Source organism: Sinocyclocheilus grahami, unplaced genomic scaffold (genome assembly GCF_001515645.1).
Source record: "Sinocyclocheilus grahami isolate Dianchi unplaced genomic scaffold, SAMN03320097.WGS_v1.1 scaffold44.1, whole genome shotgun sequence".
Classification (NCBI taxonomy): Eukaryota; Metazoa; Chordata; class Actinopteri; order Cypriniformes; family Cyprinidae; genus Sinocyclocheilus; species Sinocyclocheilus grahami.
Window position 1 is genome coordinate 241207 of NW_015505223.1, and position 14800 is coordinate 256006.

At 35.4% G+C, this 14800-nt stretch overlaps 2 protein-coding genes across 2 annotated transcripts in view; one reads left to right on the plus strand and one right to left on the minus strand.

The window, feature by feature from the left end:
• Positions 1-154: 154 nt before the first annotated feature.
• On the minus strand, positions 155-2662 carry LOC107582453 (proteasome subunit alpha type-5-like). The gene is made up of 6 exons (XM_016268297.1): positions 2593-2662; positions 2365-2472; positions 2200-2258; positions 1753-1855; positions 427-513; positions 155-344 (listed from the first exon to the last, which is right to left on the minus strand). The coding sequence occupies exons 1-6, from the start codon at positions 2650-2652 to the stop codon at positions 261-263; spliced, it is 501 nt and encodes a 166-aa protein (XP_016123783.1). The 5' UTR covers positions 2653-2662; the 3' UTR covers positions 155-260.
• Positions 2663-7389: 4727 nt separating this feature from the next.
• The window catches only part of LOC107582376 (synaptophysin-like protein 1), a 12360-nt gene continuing 4949 nt past the window's right edge, over positions 7390-14800 (plus strand). The window contains exons 1-4 of the mRNA XM_016268181.1: positions 7390-7600; positions 7692-7766; positions 13683-13798; positions 14009-14204. Coding sequence (XP_016123667.1) covers positions 7586-7600; positions 7692-7766; positions 13683-13798; positions 14009-14204 — 402 coding nt within the window. The 5' untranslated portion in view covers positions 7390-7585. The remainder of the gene's footprint in view (positions 7601-7691; positions 7767-13682; positions 13799-14008; positions 14205-14800) is intronic.

A 14800-nucleotide genomic window follows, 5' to 3' on the forward strand; every position in this document is an offset into this window, starting at 1 on the left:
GCAAGACGTGATGCTGATAATATAATGAAAAAATACAGAAATTTAGATTAATTTATATACAGTGGGTACGGAAAGTATTCAGACCCCCTTAAATTTTTCACTCTTTGTTATATTGCAGCCATTTGCTAAAATCATTTAAGTTATTTTTAAACCGTAGGATGCAGCCAGAGTATTATATATGCAATTGCTGTGTGGTGATTCACAGAAAATTACACTGGATTTTTCATATTAAACATCAGTCAGGCTTTGCAGAGCTCCGTTCAGCTCAAGATATCCTTGATGACATCCTCAAGCTCTTCTTTTGAGTACATGTGAAAGGTCTTGTCGGGCTCTACTGTGGCAAGCTGCAGGCAGAGAGAAGGAAATTGTCAGAACCTTCATATACTTTTCAATTGAATTATATTTCACATGACCTTTGTGTATTACCTCAATGTTAGTGGCATTGAGTTTCTCCTCCATCACTTGTTTCAGGATAGTGAGAGAAGACTTGATGGCATCCTTTAACGTCATGGACTGAAAAAGATAAATATATTTTATGAACATTTGGTGGGGAAAGAAAGAGACACTTGCTTAACTTGAGACTGGAATTTTTTTTGGAAGCAATTAGATTTATGGGGAAGTCTTTTGGACACTGGCTGCTGCTTATTAGATTGCAGGATCACATGGGTGAGTCTGGTGACTAAAGTTACACTAGTAGAGGCATGACATACTGGAATTGGAAGATGGGTGGGGTAGATTTTAAAAGGGACTCTTATTTCCCAAGCACGTGGCTCAATTTGTTGCTGTAGTATTCTCTCAGCAGAAACACTTTTCCTTTGTGAGAATACTCTTGAAATAACCTGACTGTGGCTTTATGGATCAGATGGCTCAGTTATTGCTTAGACTTGTGCTATACACACATGGACATTATAAAAATAAAATGCATTAGTATTTTTGTATTATAATCATATATTATGAAGAATGCTCTTCAAGGAATAGTTCATCCAAAAATGAAAATTAACTGAAAATTTCAAACTCCTCACATGCAAACTTTAGATAATTGTGTTTCTTAATTGGAACAGATTGGAGACATTTAGCATTACATCACTTGCTCACCAATGGATCCTTTACAGTGAATGGGTGCCGTCAGAATGCGAGTCCAAACAGCTGATAAAAACATCTCAATAATCCATACCACTCCAGTCCATCAATTAACATCTTGCGAGACGAAAAGCTGCATGTCTGTAAACTGTCGCTTCTGGTCAAAGTACGAGTTAAAATCTCTCGATTCAAACTTTTTTTTTTTTTACTGGAGAAAGCAGTATTATGGATAGAGCACACGCATTTTAGCTGGAAGCAATGTTCTGCAGTTAAAAACACCTCAATGATGGGATTGGTTTCTTACAAACATGCAGCGTTTCACTTCACAATACATTAACTGATGGACTGGAGTGGTGTGGATTATTGTGATGTTTTTATCAGCTGTTTGGACTCATTTTGACGGCACCCATTCACGGCAAAGGATCCATTGGTGAGCAAGTGATGTAATGCTAAAGGTCTCCAAATTGGTCCCAATGAAGAAACAAACTTATCTACATCTGGATGTCCTGAGGGTGAATATATCTTCATGTTGTATGGTTAACTACGTATGGATGACTAGGGAAGTTTGTGTTGGCTCAAGGGATGCTGATGTGTGCATTAAAACGTCATTATCTTTACCATAAAACCTTAAAAAGGAAATGGAGATGAAGCAGAAAGAGTGGGTAAATGTACCTTGTGGTAAACCTCCTGCAAAGAGCTCTGAGCTCCTTCAGATGCTGAGCCGATAGCCCTGGCATCACACTGGACAAAAGTGCCTGAAGGATCCATGTGGTATCTGTTGAAAGAAGTTTGGTGTGATTTACATACTTTAGAAACCAAACAAGTCTGTACGGGTACCTAATAAATAAAAAACTAATTTGAATAATGATTATGTTTTTGATATTGACTTCTTGTAGATCCACGTGAATTGGGGGGTAGTATCACAAACTAATAAAATAGTGATTTTACTAATACATTTTTTTGATTGCTATTCAAAATGCAATTCAAAAATAAGCGCTGCACAATTTGACCTAAAAACTTGTGATTATATACCAATATAACAATAATAATAATAGTAATATTTGTTATTATTATTATAAAAGAAGTGCTGCGCATATATTTAATTAAATGTGCACTTACAGCTGAGGTCCTTTCTCATCCACACCTCCGAAAAGCAGAGCAACACCAAAAGGACGGCTCTAAAGATAAAAAATGTGGACATTTGTTATCAAACTACAACCAGACAACATTTCCCTGGAGTGAACTGAAAACCACTGCAATAAAATACAAGCCAGACGCTCATACCATAGCGCCAGGGTCAGCGTCTTCCTCTCCAAACTGCAGAGCGAGGTTAGACACAGCCTGCGTTACGCTCTCCACCGTCATCGTCTCATTGTAGGTAAACCAATGGTTCTGCAGAAACACAAGAAAACTTAAAATATACGGCATTTGGTGCAAGAACACTTTCTTTATCAACGAGACCACTGACTAATCATAGCATTGACAATACAAATTTAAGGAACATTCACTGACCTGTGTTTCCACTCTTGCTTTGTCGATAAGAGTTTTTGCATCAGCTATTAAGCCACTCATGGCACAGCCTGTATTGAAAAATGAACAGCTTTATTACACTATGTTGAATCTTTTTGTTAGAACAAACATTACGACAAGAAAACTAATTATTACACAATATCATCACTTTTTTTTTTTTTTTTACATACCAAAAAGCAAAGCCAAAGATATTACCCAACCACTAGTGAAAAAAAAAAAAAAAGGCAAAATAAATAAATACTAAAGAAATAAAAAATAAGTAATCAAATAAAATATGTATACATAAATTATATAAACAATCATATTACACAGGAGGTAAAAGACTTGAAGTAAACTATAAAATAATTCCATTTCCTAAAAAAAATTACTTTTCCCAGAACATTTCATTTTTTCCAATTTCAGAAAAAACATTGTATCCACTAGCCATTGGGAGGCTTATTAGATTTCCAATGGAGCAAAATACGGTGCCTAGCTATTAAGGAGGTAAAAGATAAAATATCAGATTGTTTAGAATTAAACTGAGACCAAATCTTTGGTATCCCAAAGACTGCTATAGCGGGACAAACTATCCATTCAGACTTCCATTTCGAAACACCCACTTTATGAATATTAATTTAGTCACGCTGACATTGCCTGGTAACTCTTTCAATGGCGGTGGGTTCGCTTATAAATATTAATTAGATAATACCGACAGTACTCTGCAATTCACCAATGGCGAAGACCTGGTTTATAAATATTAATTGACAAGCAAGTGAATTAACCACGCCTTCTGCTGACCAACCTATCTTAGAAATGTCTTCCTTCCGATTTAATTTAACAAAACTACCATGCGTTTAACTTATTTTTTTGCCATTGTCTTGGACTGCTGTGAAAAGTTTTTTTTTTGACGGTCAGCATTAAATTATGGCGTTTTTTTTAAAGTTTATATAATTATTACATCATTGCTATCCCACCAAAAACATTTTATATTAATGGGTATCACATTTCATTTAATGATATTGCAACTGAAAGACATTCAAAGCACAGAAAGCGTACAGCAGTGCTAAAGGTCATTCTTCATCTTACCTGTCATATTCTGATCTTGTCAGGAACATTTTGAAATGCAAATCTATAAAAATAAAAAAAGAACAGACTTGGATTATCTAACTTTAAATGTAGTGAGTTAGCACAAAAAACGGCAGCTTGCTATGTAAGCGGCGCGATCTTGGCACTTGATTCCACAACCAATCAGACACCGCCATCCCTTAGACTGATTGGACGATTTTGAGATAAAAGGCGGGGCTAAGAGTGATTTGTCTATTTGATTGGTCGAACCATCCTTCACTCAATGACAAGGCATGTTTCACTTCAACTCATTCTTAAATTAGCTATTTAGTAACACATCCAACGTTTTTAATGTTATATATGCACTTTTATAAACTCTCAAAGGCCTCAATAAGCAGTTTCCCCATAACGTTTTTATACAATTTGTTCTTTATTTTGGCAAAAACCATGTGAGAGCAGCACATACACTTGAGCATCTAACGTTAGCTAACCGCGTTACTACTAAATAAACAACACACGGGCCGTTAAAATAACTTTATGCAATATACTCTGTTGTTTCAAATGCTTTTGTCTGCTGAGCTGTGGTTTACTGCAGTAGGGCACAACATAAGTGTGTATCATGAACGACTTACCTTCTGCAGTTGAGGGTGAGTTTGCTAGTTTCAACAGTACAGGAAGTGTTCATACATAATCGCCCGACAAAAGCATTCGGCTCAACTTAGGTTCCTACCACTGTTGCCAACTCTCGCAAGATAAATAAGCAACCGCAGCTTCAAAAACAAGCCTAATATTTTTTTGGATAATTTGTTTTCATCAATATTATTTATCATCAATTATTTATTACCAATAAAAGAGCCTGCACCAACATATTAAACGGAAACCACCGTTTTATCTGAAAAGCAAAAACAGACGTTATTTTACAAAAAAAAGCAAACTGCAACAAAGTGGGAACAAAACTCATCTCCAATCACCTGTGAGCAGAATAGGATTGGAGAGATGGAAAGGAGAAAAACACAAGAGCTTCAAAGGGGAGCTGTAACATAGCCACATATTTATAACCTACTAAAATATAGGCTATTCGAACCATATTTACTCTTAATATTAGACTACTTGTTTTTTATTACAGCATGTGATAATTAATACATTACAAAAACATTGTAAAAATTAGACTAAAAGAAAGCCTCCCCATTCCTCTATTTCTACTTCTATCATCGCTTGGATTACAGCGTCACTAGGGATGGGCGTATCGATCTGAAGTATCGATATATCGATACTGACGCGAGTATCGAAAGTATCGATAGTCAAACAAAAAATATCGATACTAAGGTGCGCTTTATTTACCAGTGGTTTTGTTTTTTTAACAAAAAAATAATAATAATAATGCATACAATATGCATTGAATTGGACGAATAACCTTTGTTAGCGAGTAATTGTGTAGGATAGAACTATTTTCCTGCTCATCTGAACACAGCAAATGTTGCAAGACAGAACCAATCAATCACAGAGCATTCACTCACTGCTGACAGTGCATTCAAACAGGGCTGCGTTTCCCAAAAGTATCACAAGAAAGCATTAAAGCTTTTGGGAATGGCAGCCCTGAACAATGCTTATCAGAGGACAGAAATAAAAACATAAATGTTTGAGTTATTTCACAATAAACAAATTGAAATTGTAGCCTACATAGTTTGTGCAATTACAATTATTTAAATTGAACGTTGAAAGATAATATTGATCATGTTCTATTCTGTAATGTTAATAGAAATCACTGCCTTGAAAAATATCGGTATCATATCGAAAACAAAATAAGGGGTATCGCCCATCACTAAGCGTCACGTGCCTTCTTTTTGAACATGTTTTTTCTCCAATGAGGGAGAGGAGGGGGCGGGACATTTGACAATGGTTGGCTATTAACTGTGAGCAGACAGAGTGTCAATCAATACATTGAACATAAATCATATTTCCCTAACAAGCAACCATATTTTTTAAAATAAGACCAAAAAAACCGCAACCTGCGACTCGGGATTTTTTTCACGTAACTTTACAAAAAAATAGAAGCCCAAAGTCACGTATAATACGCGGACTTGGCAACTCTGGTTCCTACCCTATTGAATTAATCATGTCTTCAACACACAGGCTATGATTGTTGTGCTATATGTCGACCAAATCTAGTAGCTGCTATCTGTTAGAGCTGCATTCTAAATAACTTAATTATTAATCACCACAGTTTTCCCTTTATTCCCATATTTCTGCCTTTCTATCCCCTGCTTACTTCAGTGCATTCACGCATACATGTCTTTTAACCTTTATTAAACATCTTCAAATAACAAACAGGCATTATCACTGTTAAACATGAACACAGAATTTGTATTTTTTTTAAACTGACCAATAATAAATACCCAAATACATTTCAGCAAATTAAATAGCAAATTATAACATAAATTAAATTAAGGGGGTTAATCAATATTTTCCAAATAATTTAGAGAGTTTTAAGGCATTTCCCCCCTCCGCTGCTCTAAAGATTGTAATACATTTTTCAAACCATTTGCCACAAAATTTCAAATCTACATTTGTGTAAATAAAACTTACATATAATCAAAAGTGCACATAATTAAACTTTTTGTATGCACGTATGTGCAACAGAGATATTTATTTTCTTTCTTTTTATTATATATTATAATTGAAACCGGGATTTTTTTCACGTAACTTTACAAAAAAATAGAAGCCCAAAGTCACGTATCATACGCGGACTTGGCAACTCTGGTTCCTACCCTATTGAATTAATCATGTCTTCAACACACAGGCTATGATTGTTGTGCTATATGTCGACCAAATCTAGTAGCTGCTATCTGTTAGAGCTGCATTCTAAATAACTTAATTATTAATCACCACAGTTTTCCCTTTATTCCCATATTTCTGCCTTTCTATCCCCTGCTTACTTCAGTGCATTCACGCATACATGTCTTTTAACCTTTATTAAACATCTTCAAATAACAAACAGGCATTATCACTGTTAAACATGAACACAGAATTTGTATTTTTTTTAAACTGACCAATAATAAATACCCAAATACATTTCAGCAAATTAAATAGCAAATTATAACATAAATTAAATTAAGGGGGTTAATCAATATTTTCCAAATAATTTAGAGAGTTTTAAGGCATTTCCCCCCTCCGCTGCTCTAAAGATTGTAATACATTTTTCAAACCATTTGCCACAAAATTTCAAATCTACATTTGTGTAAATAAAACTTACATATAATCAAAAGTGCACATAATTAAACTTTTTGTATGCACGTATGTGCAACAGAGATATTTATTTTCTTTCTTTTTATTATATATTATAATTGAAAATACATTTTGAGTTCCAGCAAAATGCAATTTCGCTTTTGTAAATGAGGATTTATTTATTTATTATTATTATTTTTTTTAGGATAAATGATATATTTCTGTCTAACCCTATTAATAACAATTAGGGAACATGATCAATTTTAAAAACGTTTATTTTATATACACTGTAAGTGTACTTATAACACTTGCTTAATAAAACATTGTTTCATAAATTCGCGTCTTTAATATTTTTAATATGTATTACAAATTTTATGAAAGTCAGATAAATGAAACAAAGCAATTATCAACTAGAAGCGTTCAACTTTAGCTTATTTTGGGCCTATTCTGTGCATGCTTCTGAGGGATCTGGCAACACTGCATTGAATTTACCCGTGTATGTCACTTTAAGAGAAAGTTGAAATCACGTGTCTCGCTGTAGAAAGTTTGACAAGTTGGTCGACATAAGTACTCTGTTTTCCCGCTATCGAAAACGTTGAATGCCATTCTCTTGTGTCTTCTTCTTCTGTTAATTACAACCTCGCGATCTCACCTGGAATCGAAGTCTTTTCTTTTAGCGACGATATAAAAAACACACCCCAAAAACATGGAAATCGTGCAGGTAATGAACTAGCAACAGTTTTGGTGATCTTCGTCCTTTCCGCTCAGGAAAATCAAGCTGAGCGTTTCATCTTTATCTTCTCCATTTACAGAAAATCATGTCGGGGTTTAGTCTGGATTTGGGAGCAGTGAAAGAGCCACTGGGATTTATCCGAATCCTGGAATGGGTGAGTTTCTGCGATCACTCAACAGATCCAAATGTCACATTGTGTCTCTTTGCTGGCACGTTCATTATGACAATTGATAGATGGTTGCACATGTCTTTAAACACAGTATTATGTGATCATATCCATGTACTTTACACGACAACACGTTGCAGTCACATATGGTGCTGTTTTGTCAACAAGGGGCAACACCCATTTCAAAATAATGGATCAAAACTGCTATATCATCCACTATTAAGGTCATCATCAAAATATATAGACACCTTTAGATGTGTCATTTGATAGGATATGTGCTGTAGAAATCTTCTCAAGCGCACAAATGCATGCACATTTATAATACGCACAGTCCCATGAGAATTAAATGATGTTTGCATTGCCACATGCGCATTAGAGGCTCCTATGGTGGACTTCAGTCTAATACTTACTAAATATATATATACCACTGCAAACAATGGAAAATCTAGGCTATAAAACACAGCTATCTGCAGGGTTCTCCGACTGATGTGGGTAACTAGGCCTGGAGTTCATTAACCTACTAAGAAATCAGGCTAGATGTGAAATTGGCAGTCAGTCTGATCTAAAATGAAATTGTGATTAATCAAGAATAGATTTATAACTGAATAAAGCTTTTTTTCGGAAGGGAATCTCAGCTACTACGGTTTGCCAGCTAAATATATTTTTGTTTGTCCTCTATTTAGTCGAAGACTGAAATTCGATCCAGTTGGTCTGATTTGGTTTAGACAACCGGAAGTAAAAGCTAACTGCCACAACTTTCAGTGGTGATATGTGAAACTATACCTGCATACTCGCTGGAGTAAATATCCGACGGCACTGAAAACGGGCCAAGATCATTTTAAGTGATCCCAGAATCCCAGCTGGATTGGTGTCCCATTGAGCAGGCCATGCATTTGCATTGATTCTTTAAATGGTGTCTAGGCCTTAGTTTCTTAGCTATATTTATCTCATCTGGCGGGTCTCTTTCGCTTTTGCCAATGCCTTTGTAAGTATTTGCACTTTGCACACAATTTGACCTTGTCTTTGCAAGTCAATATAATTTGCGAACATGCGAGACGTTAGACAAAAGACAAGGTGCAATTTAACACAATAGTGTGTTGTTTTGGATCCTTTGTATGGAGGTAATGGAATTTCTGCAACTTAATCCAGACTGCAAAGGTGCTGTTTATAAATGGAGCACATTTCATCACAAGCTCATTGGAAATAATCCCAGTCAATGCAAACCCACGGCTCAAGATAATATGAGGTGTAAATGAAGCTGCTATCTCTGTAGGTTATACCAGCTAAACCCATGTTCCTCTTTCATCTAGTAGGAAATACACTACTACTATGCAGATTTGGTGACACAAAACATGATACTATTTTTTTTTGCTCGGTCATTCCCTGGTGATAATGGGTGATCGCCACCTATACTTACCTCAAACTTTTGAATGGTTGTGTGTCTCGGTTTTTAACCAAAATATTAAAGGGGTCATATGATGCGATTTAAATTTTTCCTTTCTCTTTGGAGTGTTACAAGCTCTTGGTGCATAAAGAAGATCTGTAAAGCTGCAAAGACTAAAGTCTCAGATCCAAAGAGATATTCTTTATAAAAGTTCAGAGTCAGCCACACCTACCTAAAACGGCTTGTTCTAACACGCCCCCACATATCTACCTCACTATGTGGGAAGATTTGCATAACGCCGCCCAAATGTTCAAAGAAAGAAGGCGTAGCTTTTATTCTCACTGTAGTATTGTTGACGCTGCAGCCATGTCGTGAAGACGCTGTGTGCTTCGTTGTGAAAGCGAAACTACTTCGTTTGGTCTTCCAAAAGAGGACGATATCCGCTTCGTCATGCCTAGAGCTGATCTGTGCTGGTCGCTGAGGGAATACATCAACTTTCACCGTGGACGAAGCGGAATCCAGCCCGGGGTCCGTCACATGTGGTTGCCGCTCATTCGTCGGATCTGCCGGCCGCGCCGTTCTCGACCCCGCCGCCTCAGCTCACTTTAGCCCGGCCTCAGCTCACTCTAAGCCGGGGGGGCCTCAGCTCACTCTAGCCTGGCCTCAGCTCACTCTACGTCGCTCCGGCCGGACACGGCATCAACAGTATGTGAGGGGCGTAACATTTCCGTCACACGCTTGAGGTATTCGGCCAATCACAACGCACTGGATAGCTGGCCAATCACAGCACACCTCGCTTTTCAGACCAGTGAGCTTTGTAAAAATTGACGCGTTTCAAAAAGGCGGGGCATAGAGGAGAAACAATAATGTACAGTATGTGGAAAATAATGTTTTTTTTTTTACTTTAAACCGCATAAACACATTTCATTACACCAAATACACCAAATAATGTTCTTTTTAGCAGCATCATATGACCCCTTTAAGCAGCACAACTGTTTTTTTTTAAAAGTCATGATAATAACAAATGTGTCTTGAGCAGCAACTCAGCGTGTTAGAATTGATTTCTGAAAGATCATGTGACACTGCTGATGCTAAAAAATTCAGCTTTGCATCACAGGAATAAATTACATTTGAGAATATATTAAAATAGAAATCAGTTATTTTAAATACTAATAATATTTCACAGTATTATAGTTTTTACTGTATTTTTTTTTATCAAATAAATGCAGATTTTTTTTTGAGCATAAGAGACTTCTTTAAAAAACATTAAAAAATTATAATTATTCCAAACATTTGACTGGCAGTGTAAATTTGTGCTTCTTTAAGGTGTAACCGGTCTGCCGTTAGTTGCATGAAAGTGCTATGATGTGGAAGAGGATATGGCTTATAGGCCTATGTCTTCATAAGCATTTTTTTTCCAAGAATGTCCTGAATTGCATCCAATCTTAGGAAATGGGCGCTTTGACACATTATTTACTTATAAAGCAAGAATGTCAGCCACTCCTTTAAAATCAGCATGTGTCTGCAGTGGTTTTTACTTTTAACCACCACAACCCAGATCTCCCAGTATTAATGCAACAATGAAGATATGGCTTATAGGCCTATGTCTTCATACGCATTTTTTCTCAAGAATGTCCCGAATTGCATCAAATCTTAGGAAATGGGCGCTTTGACACATTATTTACTTATAAAGCAAGAATGTCAGCCACTCCTTTAAAATCAGCATGTGTCTGCAGTGGTTTTTACTTTTAACCACCACAACCCAGATCTCCCAGTATTAATGCAACAATGAAGAGGAAGCTTTGGTTGCTAACAGGTGAACTGACCTCTGATCATGTTGACGGTGGTGGCTGGCAGGGACGGTTCATTCACACAAGGCGCTCTTTAATAGTCACTTGCTGCATGTAGGTGTGCGTTCCAGTGTGAACGTGGCATCGGCCCACCATGTGGTTCTGATTGGTGCCAGGCACCCTTAGTTGGCTCGCTGTGCTTCTCTGCGCCAAGCACCTGCACCGGCGTACGCTCAACAGGAATGGAGCCAAAGTCTTGCCGGGGTGAAGATCGCACACCCTCTCTTTAGAAAGTGGAGGGATTTTCTTGGCAGCAAAAAATATAAGGCTATTTTTAAAATCATTTTGAGGTGCAGACCAATATGTCTCAGGATCGGTTTATCTGGTTTAATGAAAGGAGAAAACAAACTAGCCTCTGTTGGAAAGCGTGTGGGGTTTTTATTTTTTACATTAACATTTTTTTGGTCAGCTATCACATCATTGCCCATAAGAATCATGTTAAAATTGATCTTGATTCATTTTTCATTAGAAAGTGAATGATCATGCATGAGAAAATATATACAGAGATAGCTTTAGCATTTTCCTGACAAGTATGTGTCATGTTTCACCCCAAAAATGTAACTGTAACATGAAATTTTATTTATAATTTTATGTTTATAATAATTACATAAAATATATTCATTTTAAAGAAAATGTAAAATAATTTCCAAAAAATGTTAAAGAAAATTAAGCCTAGTTTTAGGACCATTATAATATTTATAATATATCATGATGGGATTATTTTCATGGCCATTTGATTTTTGCACATCCCCAAAAATGTTTAGTATTAAATTTATACTATTATAGTATTTATTAATATTTTAAATAACTTTTATTTTTATCATTTCAGTTTCCATTTTAATTTATATTCTAGTAATTTTCTGTGCTTTTGTCTGTTTTTTTTGTGCTTTTTTTTTTAAAGTTATATAATTTTTTGTTTTAGTAATTTTAGTACTTTAACTTATTTTAACTTAGTTGCAAAAACTATTTCTTACATTTTACTGTTTATTTAGTTTCAGCCTTATTTCAATTACTGAAAATTATTTTTAATAATTGTATTTTTAGTTAACAATTCACAAACCACATTTTTCCCCCTCAAGACATTTTTTCATCAGATTCCCCATTTTAAACAGCAGCATTTTGAAAATATAATTCTCACAAAGATCTCTGTTCTGAAGAGAAGTTCTGCATTCCACTATTGTTTCTCCTGTGTAACAGCAACTGCTTCTCAGAAGAGCCTTCATTGTTTCTTAAACGGGGGCTTCCACAGAAGCACTTCAGTGATCAAATAGTCCTTGGAATTCTTTAATATGTAGCTGAAATGTAGAAGAAAGGTTGAACTTTAACATTTGTGCTTCATTTCCACTGACTCAGGCAGGGAGAAAAGTGATAGTCTTAAAGTGATAGTTCACCCAAAAATCAAGATGGTTTGCAATAATATGAGGGTGCGAAAATAATAACAGAATTTTCATTTTTGGGTGAACTATCCCTTTAAGCATTTTCCCATTAGTTCTTCACAATTTGCTAAATCTAAGATCTACAATGTCCGTCTGTTCCGCTGTATGGCTCTTAAACGTTACTTTTTCATAATTGCTAATGTATCATGTCACTTTTTCACAGCAAAACACCTTGGATCAGAGAATACTGAAAAAATGCTGAGCTGTGCTACTGTAGTTATTCTCACGAATCTGCAGAAGCCGCTTCCTGTGTGGAAGTGGAGAGTTTGTAAAAGGAAAGTGTGAGTCAGTGAGCGTTGAAGGATCATTTACAGCTTGTCTGGTGAAGACCGAGCTCTTACTCTGATGTGACGTCAGCAATTGCCACACGCAAACGCTGAATTCATGTTTTTGAAGTTACATTTTTGTTTAAACCGCCACTAATGGGACTGCATCCATTTGTTACTATTAATGTTTCTGATATTTTAATCTGTTTCCAAAGAACAGAACATTTTCACTCAAACCTAAAACCATACAATTTAAAAAGAAAAAAAAATAATTTAGTTAAAATTGTTGATGTTAAAACTAAAATAATTTTTAATTTAGTTGAACTTGATGCACTAAAATAACTAAAACTGAAATAAAAATAATACAAATTAAAAAAACAACACAGTTACAAAAAAAATATTTTGAATTGAACACAATATATAGATGGATGGATGGATGGAGATCGATGATAGATAGATAGATGATGGATGGATGGATGGATTGATGGACGGCTGGATTGATAGATGGATGGATAGATAGATAGATGATGGATTGATAGATGATGGATGGATGGATGATAGATGATGGATGGATGGATGGATGGATATATAGATGATAGATGGATGGATAGATGATGGATGGATGGATGGATAGATGATGGATGGATGGATATATAGATGATAGATGATAGATGATGGATGGATGGATGGATGGATATATAGATGATGGATGGATGGATGGATATATAGATGATAGATGATAGATGATGGATGGATGGATGGATGGATGGATAGATGATGGATGGATGGATGGATGGATATATAGATGATAGATGGATGGATGGATGGATGGATGGATAGACGGACGGACAGACAGACAGACAGACAGACAGACAAACGCCGACCGATGCTTGACGACAACTTTTTAATGGTTTCATAGAAAATACAATTTTCTAGATGTCTAATTATCATAATTGTTGTGTTTTTAGGTGTTCACCATTTGTGCCTTTGCCACCACTGGTGGTTATGTTGGATTCAGTGAGTTCACCATTGATTGTGAAAGTAAAAAAGAAGAGATTACTGCTCATTTTGCATATCCTTTTAGGTAAAACATCCAGATCTCTTACAAATTATTACAAATTATTTTTAAGGGAAGGTGTCATTTTTTTAAATGTTAAAATGCTGTCCTGCTGTTAGTCATGCAATGAGTAATCCATATGTATGTTGTTTGAAGAATGTGAATGTTATAGTTTTGTAATGTAACTGGAGAGACAATAAATTGAGCTCTAGTAAACATGTGACTTCCACTTATTAGGCTCCCGAGTCAGCCATATGAGATTCCTCACTGCAATCAGAGCAAGAACGTGACTTTCCTGCAGGGGGATTTCTCCTCCTCGGCCGAGTTCTTCGTCTCTGTGGGCGTCTTGGGCTTCTTGTACTGTACTTTCACCCTCATCCTGTACTTGGGCTACCAGCAGGTTTACAGGGAGTCTAACCGTGGCCCGATTATTGTGAGTCATCACTCATTTGGAAATATTATTGTGATTATATAAATGTCATTCAAATCAGTTCTTTTGTATTGCACTTTTGAATGTACTTGAACAAAATTATCTTTGTGATGCAGAATGTTTGTGACAATTAATATAAAAATGAAAATATGGTTAGTGAGGATTTTTTAAATGGTTTGATTTACAGTTTATCAATTAGTGGCCGACCAGTGTTTTTTTTTTCTTTCTTTTCTTCAGTAGACATATTATTAATATGTTTTTATATAGCCATAGATATGGTTGCAAATAAGAGATTTATTTAATAAATTTTGTTGTTGTTGTTTTTTTTTGTAATTTATTTGCAAACTTTTCCAAAGTATTAACAAAGAGCTTCATACAATTGCATAATTGTTATTTTTTTCCCACCCCTTTTCATCAAAATAAATACAAACATACATACATAAAAAAAAAAAAAAAAAAAAAAAAAAAAAAATATAAAAAAATATATATATATATATATATATATATATATTTTATTTTATTTTTTTTTTTTTTTTTTTTATGTATGTATGTTTGTTTTTTTTTTGATGAAAAGGGGGGGGAAAAAAAAAAAAATTTGG

Bases quoted from the DNA above. Each gene is read 5' to 3' on its own strand.
- LOC107582453 (XM_016268297.1), bottom strand. From the start codon at position 2,652: ATGAGTGGCTTAATAGCTGATGCAAAAACTCTTATCGACAAAGCAAGA. The intron at 2,259-2,364 runs GTATGAGCGTCT...TTTTATCTTTAG, and splicing joins ACGCTGACCCTGGCGCTATG to AGCCGTCCTTTTGGTGTTGC. The intron at 1,856-2,199 runs GTAAGTGCACAT...TTCTTTCAACAG, and splicing joins GATGAGAAAGGACCTCAGCT to ATACCACATGGATCCTTCAG.